This window comes from Nannochloropsis gaditana, assembly GCF_000240725.1.
Source record: "Nannochloropsis gaditana CCMP526 unplaced genomic scaffold scaffold147, whole genome shotgun sequence".
In the NCBI taxonomy this organism is placed as follows: Eukaryota; class Eustigmatophyceae; order Eustigmatales; family Monodopsidaceae; genus Microchloropsis; species Microchloropsis gaditana.
In genome coordinates, this window is record NW_005803806.1 from 26,420 (window position 1) to 52,288 (window position 25,869).

The 25,869-nt window shown below is 52.8% G+C and overlaps 1 protein-coding gene across 1 annotated transcript; it reads right to left on the minus strand.

The window, feature by feature from the left end:
• Positions 1-3,108: 3,108 nt before the first annotated feature.
• Positions 3,109-5,036, minus strand: NGA_2126300 (serine threonine protein kinase; the record flags this gene model as incomplete). Its single annotated transcript, XM_005855639.1, has 1 exon — positions 3,109-5,036. A coding segment is annotated over one exon (1,839 nt), but the record flags the coding sequence as incomplete, so codon positions are not given.
• Between the last annotated feature and the right edge of the window lie 20,833 nt (positions 5,037-25,869).

The window sequence follows — 25,869 nt, forward strand, 5'->3', positions numbered from 1 at the left end:
AGACATTACAATGCAAGTGTGCTGGGGCCGGGAGGAAGGGCCGGGTGGCGCGTGTTGTGGCAGGTCTGCCCCCTGATCGAAGGACTGGGGGACGGGAGAGAGGTGGCACAAAGGACGGATGCGTGCGTGAAGAAATAGAGAACTTGGTGTGGCCTTCCATGGCTTTCCAACAGTGAGAGCTGTAGACGCAGATAGACCCTTATGTGCGATCAAGGGGTAAGGCAGCGGTGCGTTTGCGGTAATTCAGTCCGAGACACCTCCAAGTCCTCAGCAGCAAGTATCCGCTTTGGTGAGAGAGAGCTGCAAGGATGGGCTGGCTGTGTACAGAATATCTGTGCACGAACTAGTCCTTCCCTAAAAATCTCTGCGACGATGTGACCTTGTGGGCGGTTGGGATGAAATAATGGCCATCTTCAGTCGTGGATTTCCTCTGTGTCAGCTTTCACGGGCATATTGGCGTCTCGTTCTTCGGCGAGACCGCAACCTCTCCGACGTTCCCGTGCCCGTGCCCGGAACAGCTGAGATTGTGCCAAGGAAAAAAAGTGTCACACTTTAATCCATATGAATCCATGCTCAACAGAAATAATATACTTCAAAGGCAGTGATGCTAGATGATATAGCAATAACCTTTTTATGTAGCTCCCTCTGTCCTCTCCCTTCCGGCTTTGCTATAAGCCTCTTCAACATCAATTACAGACATGAACACGGCCTCGGCGTCGGCTGTGCGAGGTTTGGAACCTAACTCCTCCCTAGCCGAGGTGCGTTATCTTGGGACCCTCACTCCTGAGCAGGCTGCATTACTCTCTCCTCCTGAACTGCGTCGTATATTGGCCTTCTTGCACTACGAGTTCGAGCCGAGGCGGCAAGGCCTGCTCCTTGAGCGCTCTCGTAAGGCTCTCGAGATCGACGGTGGTGTCCTGCCTCACTTTTCACCAGCCACTAAGTCCATCCGTGATGATCCAGAATGGCGCTGCGCTCCCATCCCGACCGACATCCAGGATCGCCGTGTCGAGATCACTGGACCGGTAGATCGGAAGATGGTTATCAATGGACTTAATAGCGGTAAGAAATATTCGCAGCGAGGACGATAAATTTAATCTACACTCAAAATTTTGATGTCCTCTATCTACCTTATTCGTTGGAAAGGTGCCAAGGTCTACATGGCGGATTTTGAGGACTCCTCTTCCCCGACTTGGGAAAATATGATAAACGGGCAGATTAACCTTCGCGACGCTGTTCGGGGCACCATCGTGTACACAGCGCCAGACAACCCCAAACGGATTTATCAACTGAAAGAAAAGACAGCTACACTTTTCGTTCGACCCCGAGGATTACATCTTGACGAGGCCCATGTCACTGTAGGCGGAGAGCCAGTGGCGGCAGGACTTTTTGATCTGGCCGTTTACTTATTTTACAACGCACGCAATCTTGTCGACTTAGGCAGAGGTAGGTATGTGATAAACATTTTGAAGCAGGTATTTCCTATCCTACCAAGAGCCCCATAATTTATTGAACATATTTAGAAATCCACCTGGTCTAAATTTCAGTTACTACATGTCAAAACCACGTCTTAAAATGCCAGAAATTCAATTTCATTTTACCTGGCTTTGCATCCTTACACTCCATGATAGGACCATATCTTTATATCCCAAAGATTGAGTATCATGTGGAGGCTCGCTGGTGGAATGATGTCTTCTCTTGTATTGAACAAATCATGGGACTTCCGGGTCGGACTATTCGAGCCACGGCCTTGATAGAGACACTGACTGCGGCTTTTGAAATGGAGGAAATCCTCTATGAACTACGAGAGCATAGTTTAGGCTTGAACTGTGGCCGATGGGATTATGCTTTCAGCTACATCAAGCGGCTTAAAGCTTCGCCTCATTATATTACCCCCGATCGGAAGTATCTCACCATGACATCGCCGTTTATGCAGGCCTATGTGACCACACTCATCCACATATGTCATAAGAGGGGAACTTTTGCAATGGGAGGTATGGCCGCACAGATTCCTATTCGAAGCGGAGGAAACGAGGCTGAGGCAGCTTTGGAAAGTGTACGAGCAGACAAGTTGCGAGAGGTCCTGGCAGGCCATGATGGGACTTGGGTTGCCCATGTAAGTGAAAGCTACACACCACTAAATTTTTCTCCCCAGATGCATTGTCCCTGACGATTTTAATTGGCGGCTTTGATATACTTCAATTGGCATCAATTCCGCTCACACATCATGTTCTAACACTTTACCTTCTAGCCGGGTCTTATTCCTCTAGCTCTCAAGATTTTTGATCAACACATGCCAACCAAGAATCAAATTCACGATGTAAGACCTCTTGCTGTACCTATTACTGCTGAAGATCTCCTTCGTCTGCCGTCTGCGGGTTCTTCGACTCTGAATGGTTTGCGTGAGAATATCTTTGTAGTACTCGAATACACCAAAGCTTGGCTCAAAGGCATAGGTTGTATCCCTCTCCATAATAAGGTGAGTTAAGTTTGTAGCGGACTTATTATTCTCGTTCTCGCAACTGTATTTTTTTGGTTCTACCAGTATGGAGTATCACGTAGCAAATACTTTTGACGTGTTCATCCTCCACTTGGAAACACTTGAGGAAACAAAGAGACAAGATATCTAATCCTTCAATTTTTCATACATTCCTTATTTCAAAAAATGTATCTTTGCTTCCCCCACCAGATGGAGGATGCCGCTACAGCAGAGATCTCTCGAGTACAGGTTCATCAATGGCTTCGGCATGAGGTCAAGCTCGATGATCAACCAGAACTAGTCGTGACGCCATCTCTAATCAAAGTACTTCTGAGCGAGGAGGTCCAGAAATTACGTTCAAGAGCAACATCGTACGAAGACAAGCGTGCTCTGGCTCTCTGTCGAGCCATTTGCGAGCATTTTCTGCTGGATAAATCGTACTTACCTGAATTTCTTACTTCCGTATGCTATCGTTACATAGTGGATACAACGGGGGCACTTTCAAGATTGTGATCATTGTTTTCCGTGCACATTACTCCAACAAGAAATGTGTACATTCATAGATTGATCGTAAGAAAAGAAATTCAGTATCTGTCGTGTCTATCAAAATGAGATACAAGCCACAAAAATCCTCCATCACATTGTATTACGACTTCTTTCTCAAATTTGAAAGCATCATGTACAGTATTTATGAACACGGTGCATTTACTAATCTCCTTTACAGACGAGCCAACCATTCAATATTGGTTTGTTTCTCAGAACAAGACACGAACTTTTTCAAATCTTCTGCAGAAGGGCGTAATTCTGGATTTGGCTGCAGACCCAACACCAAAAGCCAACATATCTCATTGGCTACCTTTCCAGGATCTTTACTTGAAATTTTATGGGAAGCATTAAACGGAGGCCATCCTCTGTGATCGCAAACCTCAGCGACCGCTTGCAAGGGAGGTACATCGACCAAATTGGGTTCAGAGATAGACAGACACAAGGCATACACAACGCAAGATAATGCCCAGACGTCTACCTTTCCTGTTAAAGTCAGGACCGGTAGCTCTCTAGTTGTGGCAATATTATATGTTGATTGATCCCTTTCCGATGCACATGACAGCATTTGACGAATCTCTGGGCTCATGTAAGCTAGTGATCCCGCAGGAACATATGACCCATCGGGCCAAATGTCTCTATATTGGCTGGCAACACCAAAATCACAAAGCTTCACATCACCATCCGTCCCAAGGAGTATGTTCGCTGGCTTGACATCCCGATGGACGATTTCTTGGGCATGCAATGATGCTAGGCCGGCCAACAACTCGCTCGCGATGTAATGTATGTGCACGTCATCAAATGCGTGCCGGCAATAAGTTCCTCGCCCCCGCACATAAGTGTCCAAGTCTCCACCTTCGCAATACTCTAACTGTAAGAAAGCCAAGTGGCTCGTTCCAAACTGTTCCACATGGACATCCTCCAAGCGTACAACATACGGATGGGCAATATTACTCTTTGCCGATAGGACACTCAGCAGTCGGCTTTCATTTATCGCCTCAGGCAAAAAACTACTCACTTTAAGAACACACAATTTTTTTCTCTTGTCTCTTTCGTACGAACCTTTTTCGACCAGAAGAGCTTCAGCATGAGAACCTTTACCTAGTGACCGGATAAAAGAGTACAATCGTAGCTGCGACCAGGCGGGAGCAGTGCGTAGCAATGTGCTCCACGCCTCGGCAGTGTCCAGCGTTGGCTCTTGAATTGGTTCGTCACCTCTCCACGGATCCGTTGCCATAAACTCTGCCGTGGGCTCTGTCAACGGCCCACTTTCCCCTGCTCGCTTGCGTTTCTCCTCGATCGTTTGAGATATGTTGCCATCGCCTGCCGATTGCCTGTCATTCTTGTGCTTGTGATGCTTAACTGCCTGATAGACAGTGCTCGTCACAACTGCTGCAGCGCCTGCTTGCGCAATCGACTTTTTAATCTTTTTGTTAAACAGGGGGTCGCAAGCATCATCATCAGTCGGGAAAAGTGTAGCTTTGCAGTCATGCTGGAATGGCACTGGCGCGAACATATCATGTGAAACTTCAGACACATGATGTGTACTGGATGATCCAAGAAACTCTCCACGAATACCATTCCGTTGATCTTGCCCACGAGGTGCGGGGCGTTCATGAAGGCCACTCATCATGTTGTCTGCTGCTTTACTTAGAGCCGAATGAGGCAAAACCCCCGAAGACGACATTGATGTTGATTGTCGGAGATAAGTCCGCGTCGCATTGGAACTTGCACGGAAGCCCTCCAAAAGCTTTGTGGAAGGTCCTTTTGTCACCGCAAAACGGCGCAAATTGTCAGCTCCCAAGGTTAGAAGTTCATTTTGGCCCAAAACGTGTGGCTCTAAGGGTAGCATTCTCAAATGGTCATGGGAGTGACCTCCAATCTTGCACTCTGCACCTCCCCAAGCTCGTCTGTAGGTGTGCAAGGGCACGGCATTCCCACGACACTGAATGGCCCACATTTTCGGGAGTTTTTTTCCCCAAAGTGGCAAACGACTATGTCTTGGCTGCCCCTGCATATGCCGTACGGCCGAGGACGTCAAAATTGTGATGTAGGTTGGCGTGAGAGGAAGATAAAAATAAAATGAAGCGGCGGCTGGGCCCTTCGCGCCAAATTTGAGTCCTTTCAGTCATGCTCCGGCACCGGCCTTCTCTTGCCTCCTCTTGGCCCTCGTTTCCCCCCTTCCGCACCATTCCCCTTCGCGCCCACTTTCACTGTGTCTTCTTTTGGGAATGATGTGCGGCCTATCGTATCGGACGAACGAGTTCGAGAAAGGACAGTACAGAACTTTGACGCCATTTCCATTTTCGAGGAACACTAAGCTATGAAGGGCTAATGGACGGCCCTGAAGAGATCTTCTCCTTTCCTCTTGGGTGAGACGGACCCTGGCACCATTGCTGTCCTGACTGGGACGATTTTGTGGAGGCATATATGTAAAGCCCACAGAAATGCGTTTGATAAGTAGGTGACCGTCTGACCATGGCTTGGGACTTTCAAAGAATGACTGTTTTGCGTATGAAAAACAAGTCGAGACAAGGTGGCCATGGTGGAGCGCATTACATGGCTCTGAATGAGAGCAGGTGCATGTTGCGTGCTGTGGAAACTCACAACACTATTGTGCAACACAATGATCGCAAAGGCGCTTTTTGTCTTCACGGTAGGAATCGACTTTCTCGAAATCATATCATTCGTCACCGCTTTTTTTTTGTCTCCGACCCCTCCTCCTTGACCACAGCATTTTCTAAAACCATCTCCGCCATCGCGCTTTAAGCATGGCTGCCGATCCGAAAGCCGCTGTCTCCGCCTCGGGCTCGGCGGATGGACCGGGATTAAATTCACAGCAACCATCGTCCGCCGATATAGACACAAACTGGGATGAGTGCGTGGAGACTTTCGACTCCATGGACCTGCGCGAAGATCTCCTCCGCGGCATCTACGCTTTCGGCTTCGAGAAGCCGTCCGCAATCCAACAGCGGGCGGTGAAACCTGTTCTTATGGGCCGTGATGTCATTGCACAAGCCCAATCAGGTCAGTGGCCCTGAGTAGGACGGGTGGAAGAATGACTGCTGTGGAAGTTGCCTGTGGGCGCCGGGCTCGGAAGGAATAAAGTTCTGGGATGGGACGTCGGCGGACAGGGGCGAGTGTGGGAATGATGATTGTGAAATTTAAACACCATCTTTCGAGTCTTAGCGCTGCGCGCGTTGACGACAAGCATTCATCTCTGACAACCTGACCCAACTCGCACCCGAATATCTTCACTTCTACTGCCCACCCATTGTTCTGATTGTTCATCTGGTTGGTGTTTTCCCTGGTTGTCCTGAACCATATCTCGCCATGTTCGTGTGACAGGGACGGGTAAGACGGCGACCTTCGCCATCAGCATCCTCCAGTCTATCGACACTTCAATCCGGGAATGCCAAGCGTTGGTCCTAGCACCCACGCGAGAGCTGGCCCTACAAATCAGAAAGGTCCTTGTCTCGCTGGGCGACTTCGTGGAGACGCTACAGGTGCACGCCTGTGTAGGAGGCACGGCGGTGCGGGAAGATATTGCCAAGCTGCGCAACGGTGTACATGTGGTGGTGGGCACGCCGGGGCGAGTGTACGACATGATCAATCGGCGGGCGCTGAAGATGTCGTATGTGAAGCTGTTCGTGCTGGACGAGGCGGATGAGATGCTATCGCGCGGGTTCAAGGAGCAGATTTATGACGTCTTCAAGTTCCTCCCGGAGAAGGTGCAGTGCGCCCTATTTTCGGCCACCATGCCCTTAGAGGTCTTGGAGGTGACCAACAAATTCATGAGAGAGCCCGTGCGCATCCTTGTGAAGCGCGACGAGCTCACACTGGAGGGGATCAAGCAGTTCTACGTGGCGGTAGAACGCGAGGACTGGAAGCTGGACACGCTCTGTGATTTGTATGAGACGCTCACGATCACTCAGGCCATCATCTACTGCAATACAAGGAGAAAGGTAAGAGCTCAGGACTTAGGAAGCTATTGATGGTGAGATGATCTAGTTGGGGGAAATGTCTCTCGATGGTGAAATTAATAAGTGGGTGCAATATATATACATCCGTGCTGGCATGTTTTAGTTAAGCTTTCTCTAATGGTTCGCCCTCTCAGGTCGACTGGCTGACGGAGCAAATGACGAAGCGAGATTTCACGGTCTCGGCCATGCACGGTGACATGGACCAGAGGGAGCGAGACGTGATCATGAAGGAGTTCCGCTCGGGCTCCTCACGCGTCCTCATCACGACCGACCTTCTCGCGCGCGGCATCGACGTGCAGCAGGTTTCGCTTGTCATCAACTACGATCTCCCCACTAATCGCGAGAACTACATCCACCGCATCGGTCGGTCGGGTCGCTTTGGGCGCAAGGGGGTGGCCATCAACTTTGTGACGCAGGGTGACTTACAATACATGAAGGACATCGAGGTCTTTTACAACACCCAGATTGAGGAGATGCCCAGCGATGTGGCAGATCTCATCTAGGCATGCTTTCCTCGGCATCACACCAGCTTTGAAAAGCACACGAAAAGGAATTTTGCGGGCGAGAGAGATGCAAGGAAAAATAGGTCGTCTGTCGGTCGCAGGTCTGCACATAGCTTGATTTAAGACGCCATGGGTAGTGTGCTTTTGGGAACGAAGAAATTGGAGTGGATGCGAGGTGTGTGATTGTGTGTTTTTGTTCGTGTCTGTATGCTGTTGTGTAAGGCCATACTTTACCTGAGTGTGCTCGTTGAGGAGAGTGGAAAATCGAGTGAAGATGTAATCTCAGCACTCTGTGCAGGGAGACTCAGGCTTTTGGAAGAATATTACCGAAAGCAGAAATGAAGGAGGGACATATTCGGAGGTGTATCGAAGAGACCCAGAAGCTTGAGGCTAGAGGAGATTCTTCCTGCGTCGAAAAATGGGGGTCACCACCTTATCACAGCACCTCAGAGCAACTCCATAATTTCAGTTACGTCTCTTGCAAAGGCTTGCAGAAACAAGGACTGCCGCAACAGCGAACAGGAGTTGTCTTCGAGAGTTTCAAGGCACACCACCTCTCCCCCCTCTCCCTTTTCAGGAAGAAACTATTGGGGCAAAAGCCCGCCGCCAAGCAAGGATGTGTGCGCAAAGAGCAACGAGACGATAGATGAATGGAGCGCACCAGTCTCCTCAAGAGCGAAGAAGGTAGTGAGCGATTACGATGGTGAAAAAAAGAAAAAAGGCTTTGGTGATAAGAACCGTGTGTGCTGTGTGCTTTTCTCAGAACCCTGAAATGAATCACACAAATTTTCTAGACAGACAAAATGTGTCACTAGCTACAGACTTCTTCTTCCTTTCTCCGCTCTACTGGGCTCTCCATTTATATACAGGCGGCAGGAAGGCCGGAGACCCCGGGGCAGTCGGCGGGAAAAAGCCGGCGGGCTATCTGCTGGGAATTTGAATTGCGGGCTATTTGCTGGGAATTTGAATTCAACGGACTCTCTCGCCGAGACGAGCAGATCACTGCGATCGCCCGCCGCCTTTACCCGCAAGCTTCTCCTCTTATTCTCCTTCTTTGCCGGTCGCACAATACCTTTGTCAATATTTATCGCCGTCAAAGTACTTATCCAGCGCTTTCTCACCCTCGTGGATTTTTGGCAGAACAAGCGACGGTCATCCATCCCGTTCAACGCTGAATAGGGTCGATGGGCCGTTCCTAACGCACCCGAAAGGACGCATTGTTTTGGCGGAAATTTTGGGAGGGGGTGCATTAACTTAAATTTTTCAAGGAAAGATCAAAGACGCTGTGCGTCTCAGCGCAACTGGTGCTACCACAAGTCTAGTCATCCCGGGGGGAGAAGAGGGAGCCTGCGATCCTTGCTGTTGAAGAACACGGGGTGCTGGCTGGCTAGCTATGCAGGCGCCGCCGGACGACTGGGGCCACTGGTTCCCTTTTGTCCAACACAACCCTGTCCTAGGTGACAAAAAGTCCTGGCGAGATCGCGCCGAGCTTCTTCGACGACTGGAACGGGATGGCATCATCGTGGCGAAAGGTGAGATGTATGCGACGTTAGATTGGACAGGGTTTTTTTAGCGAATACCTTTTTAAAAGATGACATTCTCAAATTCAAATTCCTGTATCCGCTTTTCTAGGTATTTTAGATGCAAGGGAGTGCGCCGAGCTGGCAGAAGACATGGGGGGTTGGTTGAAGCGGCAAGGTATCGACTGTAACGACAACAAAACGTGGGACAAATACAACGCCGCAAACCTGCACATGAGCAAAAGTATTCTGGGGATGATGAATACAGGACCTGCGTGCTTTTCTAGGTAGGTTGTTTTAAAATACCCTGGCTTGTCTAGCCCGCAGCCGTGCATTCAACGTCCCCGCATCGACACTTACGCCTCCTCTTCCCCCTCCGATGCTGCACAACAAAACCTTAGCGTCGCCCTCAAAGCCCGAAGCTCACCGAAAGTAGTGGAAATTTTCAAGGTTCTCCACGATGTTCCCTCGGAGGATAATTTGGTCATGCAGCTGCAAGGTCTCTTCTGGGGCTTTCCGCCTGAGCATTATCCCGGCGGCTTCATTCCTCCGCAGGAGGGGGCGCCGTCTAACCAGGGTGGTTACTACCACTGGTCAGAGATGTGGATGCACAGCGACCGAGGCCGCTCCACCACCTACCCGGCTCCGCTACAGTGCACTTTAGTGCTGGAAGATGTGTCGCTATATGATCATGGCTTCGTCTTCCTATCCAAGTCTCACTACTACCACGACGAATTTTTCGCCTCCCACCCGCCCGGCACACTCGAGCTAGAGCCCCGTTCGCTTCTGCCACCCACAACTCCTGTAGCAGCCGGTTCCGCGGCCATGCGACAGCAGCAGCAGCAGCAGCAGCAGCAGCAGCAATTACTGCAGGAAGAGGGAAAGGACACTTACATTCAGCTTACGTACGAGAATGTCAAATACTTTGAGCAAAAAGGCTGCCAATGGAAAAAGGTGGTAGCACCCAAAGGCTCCATCATTATCTGGGACTCTCGACTCATCCACTCCACGTGTGCTCCCTCCCGTGGTCGCCCTTTCCCTCGAGCTCGTTTCATCGTCTTTGGCGGCTACGTTCCTAGGGCAGACTTGACGGAGGAGGAGAAGGCAGAACGGGCGCGGAACTTCCAGCGTTACTGTCAGGGAATCGACCATCAAATTTTGCTAGAACTTTGGCAGCGGGGCCCCCCGGGTCGGCTGCGACGGCTCATGGGCTTGGAGGAGCCGGGGGGAGAGGGAAGTGTGGGAGGGCTGACGAGCGTGGGGAGCGGCATGAGCGGAGGCAGCGCCGAAGAGGGAGAGGAAGAAGGAGAGCAAGAGAGGAAGAAGGAAGGGTGTGGTGGTGTTACAGAAGAGAGGAAATTGATAGGTGGAAGGATACATCACCAAGAGGAAGGAGAACGGAAAGAGGAGCAGCAGAAAATGGCCATGATCAAGCTAAAAGGCCTCGAGGGGGCCTGGAGCTGGAAGGAAAAGGAGGCCGCGAACGCGTTGCTTGTGATGATGAGGCCAAATAAACAAAAAAGATGAAGGCGATATGAGTCAAAAGCAAAAAGCAAACAACCTAGGGCGACACCGTGCGGGTTACGGACGACGGAGTGAGAGTTAATCGACACAAATAGAAAGGGTTTCGTGGGTGGGGCAGGACGGGATGGGCAATTGGACGAAAAAGAATATCGAAGTCAAATTTGTCAAGGGCCAGGTGTCGGATGCCTAGAGACGCGCCCATTTTGCGAGGAAAAAGTAATTTCTTACTTATCCGAAAATGTAAACTCAAGAGGAGGGATTCGCACGTTTTGTCTAGGAAGCTGAATTTTACCGTTTTCTTACACCATGCAAGTATTCCGTTTGTTGTTTGTTGTTTCGTTTGTAAATTTTTCTATTGCAATTTTAATCATTTCAGCTGCGTGAACAATGAAAGCTTGCAGTAAACATATCCTGGCTTCTCAAAAGCACGTGTTATTTCTCTCCTGTATTTATGTGTACCGCATTTGGCACATTAGGCACGAATTCAAACTTTCATTTCCATCGAGTACATGCAAGATAGAGGATTTCTCAAATCGTTCTGCTCTGCCTTCGGTGCCTTTCGATTTTGGCAGTTTGTCGAAGCATTTCGGACTCCGCTTTCGCCATTTCCTCTTGTGCCGTCAGTTCCACGCTCTCGCCCACTTTCAGGTTATTTTTGCCAGTCAGGCTGAAGATGGGAGTTTCCGCCCGGAACTTCGTGCCACGGCTTCGACTCATCTCACGTGGGGAGGGAAGGTTGCGGTCGATCATGTAGTCACTTCGCGGTGGGGACGTAGAGAAGAGCCCGGCATGGGATAATTCCTGTGCCCCTCTTTCTCTCTCGCTGTTTTTTCTGATCAATAGACTTTCAACAGGAGACGAGATGGGTATGAAAGAACTAGTACTTTGATTAGCGATAACACCTAGGCATCCACTCGAATGTGATGGTGTCGACAGCGTTGAAGTGTCAGCTAATTCCACGATTCGGTCTTGAAGTGGCCAGACCAGCGGAGGCGAGAGAGGCGAGGCTTGGCCGGGCCGTATGCCCCGAGGACGGCTCTCCCACTCATTTCCATTCATATTACTATTGATGCTTGTGTCGCTGCTGCACAGATCATCGTTGATACTCCCTAATGTCTGCCACGCCGGTATTTTGTTCTCTCGATCCGAGTCGGCGAAGGATGGGCTACTTCGAAAAGCGGAAAAAGGGGACAGAGGCAAGGAGGCCGGTGCGACACCATTGCCATCTATCCAGCCTTGCACCACCTTAACATCATCTTGCGACAAATTACAGTGGCCGGAGAGGGTCGTAATGTCCTCTAGGCTGGAGGGCGGACGAAGGCATGGCAAATGATGCCAGCGTAGGAAAATGAAGCCCTGGGCGTGGGAAAAAAAGGTACCAAACCGCAGCCCGTGAGGCTCAAAGCCACTTCCACAGACCCGGCAGCGGCTAGCTGTTCCCTCTGGGGCGTATCCCACCACATGGCAGGCTGTCTTGTACTGTTGCCCCGAGCTCGTCGACGCGAAGCTCGGATTGGTCGTTGCGCCTGTTTCGTCGAAGTTTACCCGGCCAGCACCCGTAGCGTTGGGCGTTGTAGGAGTTGATACTTCAGCGCTTTGGTACTGATCAGAAGTGGATAGAAATGCGTCGAATTGGTCCGGGAAAAGGCAGGTTGTATCGATGCGCAGGTCCTTGAAGTGATGCTCGTGCGGTGATGGAGTCCGAGCCTTTCGTCCGCAGCCTCCAGCGTCTAGAGACATGGAGACAATGCCGCTAACAACCTGTTTATTGTAATGAAAATATGGTTGGATGTTCCGGTGGAAAGAGTGCCGACCAAACTTGAAGACGTTTCCAGAGGTGAAAGACCTGCGTAACCGTGAGACAAAAACCCTGAACATTACTTTCTAAAAACTTGGCGTATCCCCCTTTTTAGGAAGACCATATTCCAAGCATTCTTATCTAAGTCTACACTTTAATGAAGAGTCAATGCCCAGATGATGAGGAAATACCCTTTGCGTAATCTTACCGAGAGCTCTCCCGGCCGCTCCCGGTGCGATCCCTCAGCGTGATGAGCAAGTCAATTGTGGGTTTAATGAGACGCCCCTGTGATACACACGCCCCGTTGTTGGCCTGTATCACCTGAGAAGAACATTGATAAGAATATTTAGACTTCGAGAACTCAGTTTTTAGTTGCGGTGACTCCTGGGACGTTGGGATTGGCCTTGCTGAAAGCCATTCTAAATTATCTCATAATGCCGTCCCTTCGGGATAAATATATGGAAAATCATCAATGTAATAAACTTCATAGGAGTCTTGACTAGGTAAATCAAAAACCATCTGCAATAAGTGCCTCCATGTCAACCTTGCTGAGGCTGCCCCTCCTTGCAACAATTTCGAATTTCAAAATTTTGAATGATAGATAACAGGGTCGACTCGCAAGGATGCCAACTTCGTTTCACATTGTTCGTCACGATTCTGGGGTCCTTTTCAGCGCTTTTTTGGGGGGAGCGAAAATAAAACAAAGTAAAGCATTCGAATGCAGCAGGTTGGCTAATGACTCTTTCCTGCATGCTCGCTGTACTTTCCTACTTGGCCCATGCCTTCTCGTTGTTCCACGTACACACAGAAAACTGTGTGCCCGCCATAGCTTTTACTCGACCAAGTCCTGAACTTAGATCACTAAGAATCTCAGATAACAACAAAACCTGTCTCATACGCATGACCCCGCACCTGACATTGATAGATATGGACATCCAATAAGTTCCAAAACATTTTAGCGGTGTAGCCACGGCTTTTCTTGGTTCAGCTTCTACTGTAGGGGATGTTTGACACCGCCAGATATCATACTCCAAAGCGACGGGCGGATCCAGTTATAGGCAGTGCTTGAGACGATCTGTCGCGTCTGCTCGTGCAACAGATCTAGGACCCGGACATGGCTGTCTGGTAGGGGTAAGGGCACAGTTCCGGCTTCCATCTTTTTGGCCTTGGCACGCCTCACATCAAACAGTGTCTCCAAAAATTTGAGCTGTGTGTGAAGCGCTTTCTCGGAATACTCCATTCCCATGTGTCCGTGACAGCCTCGAGCCAGGCATGCCGTGGCCACTACGGACTGTTGGCGAGAGCGGCGGTTGCAGCCAGTGTCATCACACAGCAACCAGCAGTCGTAGTATTTCTTTACGTGCAGCCGCACTGTCAATGTGACCCTGTTGAAAAGTCGTGCAAAGCATGATGCAGCATTCGGCGCACCCCAATACAATGCTTGACAGCTCATATTAGGACAGAGCAAGCCCGAGCGCAAGCCACCGCTTGCCATACTGGCCACGCCGCCTTTGCTTTCGCCTGCAGCAGCCACAGCCACAAGTGCCTCACAGTAAACGCCAGGGAAGTCGGCCTCCTGGTTACAGTGTGAACATCGAACCTTGAGAGCTTCACAGGCGGCGAATCGCTCGGAATCCTCCATCCGACACATGGGCGTGAAGCCCCAAGCCTCGTCCTCGTTTCCCGCGTTCCCACCGTTGCCACCTTGCCCGAAGCGGCTCTTATCCAGGCCTAAGCGCTCCGCTAAGGTGGCGACAGACGTCCCCTCAATTGGCTCACATAGGCGAGCTATCGGGGGTAGTATCTGCTGGGTCAGGTACCACTCCACGTCCACTTTCAGCTCGCCCTCCGAATGCTTCACGTCGTCCGGCAAAAAGGCTCGCTCCGCGGCCGCTTTGGCTCCTTCCTTCTCACAGATGACGTATTCTATGTGGTCCCCCACATTGACTGGCTTCCCGGCTTTCATCATGCTCAGTGCCACCTGCAAGTGAGGCTGAGACTTGGCGTCCGGGTATTCATGGGGAGCTTTGTTCAGCCCCTTGGTGATCGCGTACTGCCGCACGTCCACCTCTCCAGCCCGCATACGTTTGGCGAGCTCTTCCAGGTAGCTATGAATGGTGGCGACTACCGCATCTCGATTTTCGCCCGAAAGGATCTGGTCGATGACGAAGCGGCCGGTTTCCTTCGAAAGCACGCACCAGTCACGCCGCACCAAATCAAGACCCTTGAGCTCTTTGGCGTATGTAAGGGTGCCTTCGGCTGTCTCGGAAACTGTTAAAGCAGCGTACTTCTTTTTCTTCAGCAGTAGCATGCATTTGAAGATCCCATCCAGCTCTAGCTCCAGAGACTTGTAAAGCTTGTTCACCGCCTGCTTCACGAGATTACCTTTCGCCTTCACTTCCCGGATCCGCTCCATATCTTTCTCTAGTCTAACTTTGCGCGCTGCTACACTGTCGTCCTCATCACTCATTCCCATCGTACCCGAGTCAAATTCATCGCGGGAGGCGATCGAGGTATTGATCATGATCGAGTCCGTGTCGCCGTAAATCACATCCAGGGACAACTGGTTCTGGGCGACGTCTACAGTACGCTGCAAAGTTTCGCGGCCCATGGCCGTGACCAAGGCGGCGATGGGTCGTGCGAAAAATCGGGAATGAGAAAAGCCCAAACAGCCGTACATGGAATTGGCTGTGAGCTTTAGTGCCTTTTGACGGATGTCGAGCTGCTCCTTCTTGGCCGCGTCCTTCTCTGCCTTCAGCAATTTTTTCACGGAGGAGCGCCTGTCTACCAGGGTCTTAATCACGCGGGGAAGGATGCCTTGGTCCAGTGCTGTGTCCGGCAAAGGTGGCAGTTGCGCGCCCCCGGCTGCGGCCTCGTCTTCATCAGCCCCGAGGCCCACATCGTCCTCGTCCCCAGCTGTCTTGGCGAGAGGGTCTCCTCCCGCGGTGCTGCTGGGCCCCGCGAAAGCAGACCAGTTGATGGTAGTAAAGCAAAGGTTGTACTCCTGGATGATGGAGGGATACAAAGAGTTGAAATCCAAGAGCAGAATGTACGAGTCGTAAAGACCCTTCTTGGGCTCCAGAACCAGACCACCCGCGTACGCAGGCTTCTGCCGGCCGCGTGACGCGCGCTGTCCCCCTCCGTGGCCCCCGCCCGGTCGGTCCTCCTCTTCAGGAATGTCGTGCTCCATGGCCGCTGCCGCCTGCGCCGCGCCTGCTCTCTTCTTCTGGGCCTTTCCTTGCGACTCCTTGGGGGCGTCTCGGGCGCCGAACGCCCGCCGCTCGGGTGTAACGTACTTGAGGTTGTGAAACTCGTGCAGGAGCAGATACTCAATGCGCTCGGCCCGATTCCCTTTGATGGTGCGCGCCCACAGGTTACCCGAGATGTTGGTAAGCTGCTTGGTCAGGGGCACGAGCTGCAGGCGGAGGCACAGGCGCTGCACAAGCTGGGCGTCGAAGGCGGTGTGCTGCGCCAAGTTCACGATCAGCTTGGCCGAGCCAAAGAAGCTGGGTACCTGGAGCGGGTCGATCTGTGCACGGGGATGGGGCAGCCGGAGTTGCGTGGTCGCCAGGTGGCCCAGGGAGTAGGTGGTCTCTCGGAGGTGCTCCCGCGCCGTCAGGTAGGTGTCTGCCATCAGCCTGCCCGCGGTCAGTCCGAATAGGTTGATGTCCCGGGCCAGACCCTTGGGGTTGGGAAATTTAGCGCGACGGAGGCGCCCGATTTTGTGCCAGACGGAGACCTTGAGAGAGGTGGCGCGGGACAGGAGCACCTCGAGTTCGAAGCCCAGAAGGTTATGGCCGACGACCAGGTCAGGGTCCTCGGTCTGCAGGCGCTGGAAGAACCAGCTCAACAGGGCACGCTCGTTCCCCTGCGTCTGAATGCGCGTCTTTCGACTCTGCGCCTCCACCTCCCTGGCCATGTCGTGCGGGAAAGCCGTCGGATGCCCGGGCCCCGCGCTAGAGCCCAGAGGTCGGACGGCCGTGACTTGACGGATGTGGTGAGGCCCGGTCTCCGTGGGGCCGTCGCAGTTGACCGCGACGTGGGTCATGCTGGAGATGGCCACCACTTCGTGAAGCTGAGAGGCGGGGTTCACGACCGTCTTGATCGCTACCGACATGACGACCATGGGTGGCGCGGGCGGGGGCGCCTCCATGCGCCGGATTAGTTTGGGGTCGTCCACGACGAACTCAAACTTGGCGATGGTGGCAGAGGAGGGGGCGGGCTTGGGGCCGCGGATTTTGAGCCAGGACGGGCCCATGAGCTGGCGTTTCAGCAAGAAGAGTTCCAGGGCAGTGGTACGGGCGCCAAAGATACGCTCGAAGTACCGCCCACCTGCCTCGCAGCGTTCGGGAGACGGAAGGCCGTGTCCCGCCGAGTACACGACCTTCAGGTACTCAGTCTCCTCCCGCGGGACCTCCTCCAGCTCGAAGGCGTAGTGCCGGCGCACGGGCTTGCACTTGAAGCCCTGGCCGGCGTCGCGAGGGATGACCGAGGGGACGAGCAGGTCCTGCACTTCCTTGTACACCTCCGCCATTCCGTACCTCACGTCCTTCCCGTCCGGTCCGGCGTTCCCCGTGCGCTTGGGCAGGACCAGGAGGCTGTGCTGCACGCCCTGCACGCAGCAGGCCGCCGAGATAAAGCGCCCCCCTTCTATGGCCACCCTGCCGAACAAGTAAATGACGCCGTTCTGCTCGTGGGCATCGGTCCAGAAGAAAGGCACGTACTCGCCCCCGTCCTCGTCCTCACGCACCACCGCCTCCCACGTCACCTGCCCGGACCCCGCGGAAGGGCCAGCGGCCGCCACGCTGCTGATCGAGTAAGGGTCCTCCTCCTCCTCCCTCCCCGCATACTCCAGCCCCTCCATCTTGACGCCCACCACCGGGTCGATCGCCGCTGCAGCCTGAGAAGCGGCGCCCACGGGCGTCGGCATGGCTGCCTCGATGGCCTTCTTCTGCCGCTGGAAGCGAGATTTGGCTCGGACCGGCCCCGCCGTGCCCTGTTCTTCCACGAGCCTCGCCCCTTGACCCACCCCCTCCGACGCCGACTGCTCCTCCGCCCGTTCGCCCTCCATGTCCAGGCCTGGTCCCTCAGCCTGCAGGTCCCAGCCGTCGAGCTCCGGGCCGTCCCTCGCGCCGCCCAAGTCGCCGCCCTGGAAGGGTCGCGAGCCGGCCTTCTGCACCGGCAGACCTCCGGCTAACGTGTGCTGTGGCTTGTAGCTGAGACGCTTGGGTCCCGCGAGCGTGGGCAGAGGTCGGGCAATGGCTCGCACCCCTCCGCCCGTCACGGGGGTGGCGAGGGGCCGGCGCCTGGAGGTTGCGTAGTCTGCACTGGCCACCAGCTCGTTGAGTTGGGATTCGAGCTCCTGCTCGAACCCGTTGAGCTCCTTGTCCTTAGTTGTCCCCTTGCTTTTTTCAGCCCCAGGAAGGTCATCAATCTCGGAGGAGGACCTATTCGCCTTCCCCCCCGCGTTGGAGGCAGGCCCCACCGAAGCCCCGGCCCTTTGCACGTACTTGAACAAGCCTTCTTTGGCGCCAGCCCCGCCTCTACCGCTGCCTTCACTGAGCTGGCCCAGACGGCGGGCTTTTCGAAGGGCCTCCGCAGAAATGGTCGAGACTCCGCTTTTTTTGCGCGCCTCCTTCTCAGCCAAATTACGTTGAAGCTTCTCCTCCTCTCTCTCGTAGGCGTGCTCCTCGCCATCATCGTAGTAGCCCAAGCCTTCGTCGTCCACGACGAAGTCTTCACGCTGTCGACGCTTTCTCACGAGGTCCTCATACTGGTCTTCGTCCAGCACGTCGTAAACGTTGTCCTCCTCCTCGATGACCAGACTCTCCAGACGACTCTTCTTCCCTTCCCGCGCCGCCCTCAGATTTTCGCGGTCAACCTTCCGCTTCAAATCCGCTGCGGTCACCACCTTCTCGCGGCGAGGTCGTTCTGCCATTGCTGTATCGTTGAAAAAATATTTATACAGCCATAAATCAAAGCTTTGACTTGCTATCAGGCAGCTAAGAAGAGTTTGGGTTCGGAGGAAGAAGAAAGAAATAAAGAAAGGGAAAACTCATCCCCGTCGTACGGGGCGAGCAGCTAGTTAAGATATAAAGAGTGCCAATCACATAGCGCGCCACTTTCGCTTCGGGCCATTTTCACGGGGAAACGTGCCGGAGACTGTGTTGTTTCCATTCGTGCCAACTTTTTCCCTCGCTTTTTCCCGCGGTCACGTCGTCTCTGGCGAGCAGGCCGGCGTTGCCCGTTCCTAGAGCCCGAGCCGCTGGATCCGCCCCTGCCTAGCGTCCCAGCCTTCGTACTCTTAACGACGGACAGAGAGCCTCCCGATAACCTTTACGTGTATGACGATCCACTCATGACTCCCTCGCTCCTTATTTATGACAGCCGTTAAGCTGTCGCCGGTTCCCCTGAGCCTCCACGAGGAGCGAGGACGTCAGGACCGCGGCCCGCGGACGATATTGGGAATGCCCTCCTCCGGCCCATTCCCGGCCATCCCCGCCTTCGGTCGCCTAGTTTTGTCACAATTCGTCGTATTTCTCTTGGTTTTGGGATGTGTGGAGTATACGAAAGGGTCCCAGACGGTCGAGATGACTGCCGCGGACATATCATCGACTGGACACCTGGCTCAGGGCGATGCAACGTCCGTCATGAATGGACCCGGCGTCCCGACTTTCCGAGCTGGTGTACCGAGAAAAGGAATATCTACTGGCGTCGTGAGTGATGAAATAGTCGCAGGTGATGCGCATAATGAGCTGGATCTACCATATTTGGACGAAGCTGCCATTCTTTCCATTCAAGAGGATGCTTTCTTGGAGACACGGAAGCATCAAGAAACTAACCCCAATGAACAGCGGCCATACTACGCGGCATGTCCGTTTTATGACAAGCTTGTGAGTGCTTACTGGGGTTGTCGTTTCATGCAGGCGTCGCGCGCTATCTTAACTCAATATCCGGGCAATTTCTCCACCGTCTTCTCCTCGAAAATGCCCGCCAACCCGTCGGGGGACTGGCCCCAGGTTTTGACCGACCTTCGCCCGGATCCGCCTTTCGAAGTTCCAAAAGCTCTGATCGAGCACGAACGTGGAACTTTCTACTGGCTTTTCCGACACGTCAGCAATCTGTATAAGTATGCGTACCGGGTAGCAGACCTGGGGAAGGCCGCTCGGTTGCCTCCCGTGCCCCCCGGCTGGAGCGAACAGCGCTTGCTTTTTATTCAAGAAACGGATCCCAGCACTTTCTCAGCAGCTTTCGCGGATACGCCACTTGCAGAGACCATGATGCACTGGAGCCGCGAAGCGATGCTTGTGGTGATTCGAGGTACCATGTCTGCTGAGGAGTGGAGCTTTGATTTCCAGGTGAGCACCGGTAGTTGGCACGCCATACAATTCGGTATCACTAAGTCGATACGATTTCATTTCGCTGCTTTCAATCTATGAAGCTCAAGCCGATGCCTTAAAGTATGAGCCCCCTTTCCAACAGTACAACTTCGCAGAAGGCCAAGCACGCAATGACTTCCCCGGGCGCGTCCACCAAGGCATTTACCGTGCGTACACGCTGATCGTCCAGGACATCATGGCGGAAGTGGCACGCCTGCGACCGTCGCACGTGTTCGTCACGGGGCACAGCTTAGGCGGGGCCTTGTCCCATCTCATCGCTTACACCATTGCCGATCGATACCCAGAGATTACTGTGGATGCGGTGGCCTTCGCTAGCATCATGATGGCTGATGATGGCTTAATGACTGCGATTAGAGCCAAAGTGAACCTCCGAAACGTGTTTTACCTGGGCAGGGGCCAAGATGGCCACTTGTACCGTGTAGGCGACCTCATCCCGCAGGCGACTTGGTAAGTGAGAGATATGCATCAGAAATGATAATTGAGTCTCAAATGTGCTTGTGATCATCCACAATATCAATAACAGCGGGCCTTTTCATGGCTGTCCGAGTTTAGGCACTGGCGATTCATCTGCCAGATACAAGTACGCTATGATGGGGAGCTACGTTCCTTTTTATTCTGAAGACATGCCGAATACTTCCGCCTGGAAATTGGAGGAGAGCGTCTTTCCATTCGTTCCAGTTATGTTTTACGTCTCCACGCACTTGTGCAGTTACGCGTGCTGGCTTTCGACCGGCATCGACTCGGAAACACGGTGTTATTTCCCCAGACAAAGCATACCAAACAAAGACGAATTCCGAGACGAAGAAGTCTGTTGGATATATGATACAGTCATGCAGCAAATACTGTAAATTTACAAGGCATTCAAATCTCGCTCGTGGGTAGGCCAAAAGCTCGTGAGCGCCAACAAATCAATAGTGTATTGCGCGGTTCTTAAGATTGGCTGCAAAGGAATCTTGTGCTTCCGTTCTGTAGAAAGTCAGATAGAAAAGAGGCCGTCCATTTTTCATGTAACCTACGACATTTTGTATCGAAGCGGAGACGGGAAGTGTCTTAACTCAAAGGCTGGTGCCTGTGAAAAAGTCAGGAACGTAGACTCTATCGCACAGTGTTGTACGTGTCGCTCCGGTCGCCAACTTCTTGAAACATCTACACCTTGACATTTCTTGCATCTTACCCTGCGCCCACGTCTTGCATTCACCCGACTCTGAAGCCCTCTACTCCGAAAAATGATATGTTCTCTCTGTCCTTTGATGATTCAGAGGTCGACAGATTGCGTAGCGTGTGCTCCATTAAGTGAAGCAATGTCTTCTACATTCAGAACTTCCTACTCTTGGATTCTTCCCTCTCTTCAAATTTCTAAAGTTACTCTGCCTCATAAGATCAAAAGCTTGAATTTACGTCTATGTCTTTCAGATAAGGAGACACAGATTTTGCGGTAAAGAGGACGTGAATGAGGAGACATGTCCGTTCATGGCGTAGTCTACTTTTCCTGATTTCCCGTTGGTTTACCGCTTCTTCTTCTTTTATTTCAGATGGCTCCGGATTACAGCACCATTGGCCTCCTTTATACATGGTAAGTCATCGAGGGCTGAGGAGATATCGATGTCTTACTCTTGCTCTAAAAGTTTTGCATTATTATTGTAATTAACATGTTTCCAACATATATATTCACAAGTCGGTAATCCTGCAAGCACGACATCTATTCGTATCCTTCCATCACAATCCTTTCGACACACGCTACAATACAATTTATAGGCCAGACTTTTGGCTGATCCAAGTTATTGGGATTGGGGTCGAAGGAATACCCTTGGGGCCATCATGTGCGTCGTGTGGCCCATACTGGAAGGACTGCAATGGTTGGACTAGGTCGCGGCGGCCATGTTTCGCGTTGGTCGCGTTCCAGGATGGAACATGGTTGAAAGCAGGATGAAAGAGGAGAACTGATTGGGATAGGACGAGGAAAAAGGGAAAGATGGCACGGGAGTGGAGCATTGCTCCGCGGACTCCTCTGACGCGCCCTTGTCGGCCCGTCTGGTGCAGGAATCAGAGGCTGTAGAGCAGGGGGGAGTATGGAACCTCTCACTTGCCCGTTTTAACCCGCGTGGAGAAATGGCGAGCCTCCAGCGCCCCATGGACACGGTGTCGACCCTACGAAGAGGCGCGGCAGGGTCTACCCTCGCGAGGGGCTATCCGCCGTTGAGGGAGATGGATGTGGGCGACAACCAATGCCGATGTGGGCGATAACCAATTCCGAAGCGCCCTGTCAAAATTCGCCTAATCGCCATGACTGCACTATCCTCGCAGATGGAATGGGATGAGAAATGAGTAGAGAAGAGCGCCAAATTGCTGTTGCTTGCTCTGGGAGGAATGCATTGGGAATAGGGCAAGCGATGCTTTTAGTGCGGGGGCTGATGCGCCGCAAGGTAGTAGATTATGGCTTGACCGGTAGAAGGGGGGTCGAGGAAAGAGGGTTGGTTCGGAGCACGCGAGGATTAAGTGGTGTGGTAAAAAATGGTGAATGATGATAGATGATGTGTGCCCTGGTAAGGGTGATCCTGCGGAGCCACTACTGCCTGCTTGGCCTACCTATGGGTGGTGCCCTGCAGGCTCGAGGGGGACGGACGTGAAGTGCCATGTGGAGGTTTCCGAAGGGGGTCCTGTCCCCGCTTGACATCTTGTTGACTCAGCGCGACGGGTTAGGGGACGCGGGGCCAATAGGTCTTGCGTCAGCTCTGGCTGAGGACGTGCTGCCCGATCTCGAGCTCCGCTATACGGGTCTCATCACTTCTTAGACCATAATATTCCGACCTTTACCAAAGGTGGTTGATTTACACAGGGGTCTGCAAAGTTTAGGCTCCTTCAACTCAGCGCTGAATCTTGTGTGACCATGGAAGCAGCATTGGTATTGCTAGGTTTTTGTAATCGGAAAAGGGCCGTAAAGGTAGATGGAGAGTAGCACTGCCCTTGTCAGGGAAGATCCACACAGGTATCCTGGAGGAGCATGCGACATCGCTACTTGTACATGAATGTATTGGCGGTCGAAGAACTAGATTGTGTGCGGGCCGCCTTCAAGGAACGGTCTCCAGCCTTGGGCTGCTTTCTGTGAGTTAGTACTCGGAAGACAAGGCGTGTTACTACATGAACGCTGGCATGTAGGGAGTCTCTCAAGTGTTGATGGTGAAAATGAAGACGAGCTTGGAGCATAGGAGGGGGAGAAGGGCAGTGCTACAGTTTCCACCTGTAAAGCATCGTTTTCAAAGCAAAAATTGCATGACAGAGATGTATGGTGTCGCATTATGTCTCGATTATGGCTGCATTGAGGCAATTATCTTGCCAATGTGATCTATTCAAAATTATTCTCTTTGTTTCATTTATGTTGCGATCTTTGTTTGCCTCTCACCTCTCAGCGTAAGTGAAAACGACTGTTGTACTCCCGTTTTCTGTCGTCCATCTCCACGTCGGGCTGATCGAGCCACGGTGAGGCGGCTGTCGGGTAGGACAGACCGGCACGCTGACGCGCCGCAAGCAGCTGCACGGCCTTGCAGTGCTCCTCTCGTTCCCTCTCCAGGCGGCGTTGCCGAAGAAGGTGCAGCTCCGAAGAGGAGGAAGGTGTAGAAGACGCCTGTCCAGACACTTGAGGTCCATCGTCACCGCGGGAGCGAGCCAGTCGAGAGTCCTTCTTCTCTTTAACACCACAATTTTCGGGCTGCCTTTTCTCCTCTTTCGAGCTTCTCTTCTCCTTTTTTTTCTTCTCTCTCTTCTTCTCCTTCCACGCTTTCTTGGATTTCCTGTCCTTGGCCGCCGACTCCTTCTTGCCTCGGACCTGTCTCTTCTCTCTTCCCCCTGCCTCGCCTCTTCCACTGGCCTTCCTCTCGTCTCCAGAGGAAAGGGAGGACGAGGACAAGGAGGCCGAGGGGAAGGACACCTTGTCAACGTCAGGCTTCGCCCCTCGCCCCTCCTGCTTGCCTGCGGTGACGGCCATCCGAAGCGATTGATACGACGGACTGAAGCGGGAGGGGCGGCCCCCGGGGCTCGGTTGGGCTCGCGCGCTTCCCGGCGTCTTCAGGAAGGCGGACACGGGATCGGCCGAAAGCCTGTCTCGCTCCGACCGTCGCCGTCGCCGCTCCGCCTTCTCGTCCCTTCCCCCCTCGCCTTGCTTACCCCCTTCGTCAGGAGCGGAGGGGTCGCGAGGTCCCTGCCCCTGGCCCGCACGCTCGCCCTGCTCGTACCATTGCCGCGCCGGCTTCACGTCGTCGAAACCCCAGGGGGCCACGCCCTCCGCCCGCTTCTTCCGGAGTTCCTGTGCGGCACGCTCCCGCGCATAGTCCTTATTGCCCGCTTGCTTGGCTACGTGGGTAGGAAGGAGGGCAGACGTAACGGTCAGCGTGATGGCATGGCGGGGCCCAAGGGGCGCCTTCCTGCCCGCCCGCCGAGTCTCCCAGGCCCCCGCCTCCCACCTCCCTGTCCCCTTATGGCGAACCCCACCCACCTAAGTGTTCCGCCACTTGTCCGAAGAGGTGCACATGTCCTTGGTGGTTCGCGCCCTCCACGTAGCCGGACTTGGCAGCCGGGATGCACAGCCCCTCATTGTCCAGCCCTCGTGAAGCTCCTAGCGCTAAGGCGCCCACACACACCCCTCCCATCTCAGATGCCGAGGTCGCTCCCAAGTGCGAGACGTCAGCATCCTCTCCTTCGTCTCTCTGGCGCTTGCGAGCTCGTAACATCTCGAGCCGGTCCTGGCGGGCCACATCTCTGAGAGGGAAACAACATCGCGAACTCGCGTCATTTCCTCTTCCGATACGAGGCTCAACCATCTCCTGAGGAGATATGCTACGCCTTCCAGGACCACCAAGACACTCCTAATCCTAACAACTGCGCCATCAGCAAGCTCCCAATCAGCACGCACCTCTGCTTCTCCGCCTGCTTCGCTTCCTCCTCACGGTGCAAGCGCTCGTCCCGCAGCACGCGCTCCCGGTTGTCCTGGTTCCAAACATGCCAGGTCTTCTTGGGGAGGATGATCAGGCGTCCTGAGTATCGAGATGGAAAACGATTGAGGAGGAGATAAGAAAGGGACCGACCGGGCCTGGAGGCCATACAAAATGTGAAGCGAAGCGTTCGGATTGAGTGCTTCATAAATTGAAGCTATTTCTTCATCACGGCCACGAGTCACACCCTCCCCCCTCAAAACCTCGCCCAATTCTACTTATCATAGGGCGAAGAGATCTCTCTGTGTCTTCAAAAGACGAAGCTCGTCAGAAATCGCACACCCGAGGCGTACTTCTCTTTAACTCGTGCATCTGATTTTTGTGTCTGGCGGATAATTCAGAAAGCGAGTCTGTGGATGAAGCTAAATGTTGTCGGAAACGGGTTCTGCCACGGTTAAATTTGTGATGATCAGGTACATAACACGGTCAATTCCTTTGCTTTGCGTTCAGCCTGTACTAGTACACGGCGACCACCTTAAAACCCTAAACAAACACAGGAGCCGAATTTTGGCAAAACTTTTTGGCAATAGCCTAAACCTTCCGCCGCCTTCTTGAACGTTTGTATGAATTCTTTTCTTTTTTTGCTTGCGTGAATGCTCGTCAACTTGGCGGGGTATGTGGCTATCGCGCCCGGGCGGAGAGAGGAGGTGATATAAACCCCCGGCTCAAACCCTGCATGTTTACTTCCGTGGCAGAAGAGCCAATTTCACGATGCGATGACTTCAAAAATATTACACAGAATATGCATTTCGCGGTTGCCGCTGACCCTGTGGCAGTCAAGTCTCCGCCCAGGCACCTCGGGATGGGAAGGAGAGCTACCCCACATCTCAACCAGAGGACAGTGCGTATAATAGGTGGATCAAGCGTCCGTTTTCAAGACTATTCTTTATCCGTGATCCGAAGTCGCCGTAGCATACTATACACACTTTCAGCTTGTCTCAAGATGTTGACGTGATTCATCGATACCCTTTTCTCCTTTTCCTGACGAATATTGTTACCATGCTCTTTTGTTCTTTTTTTAACATATGAATTTGTGATTAACTTCCTTGAATTCGTTTGAATTGCGCTAAAAAAATGTTTCCTTCTTCAAAATTTATAGCCAATTATGTATATATATATATATATATATATATT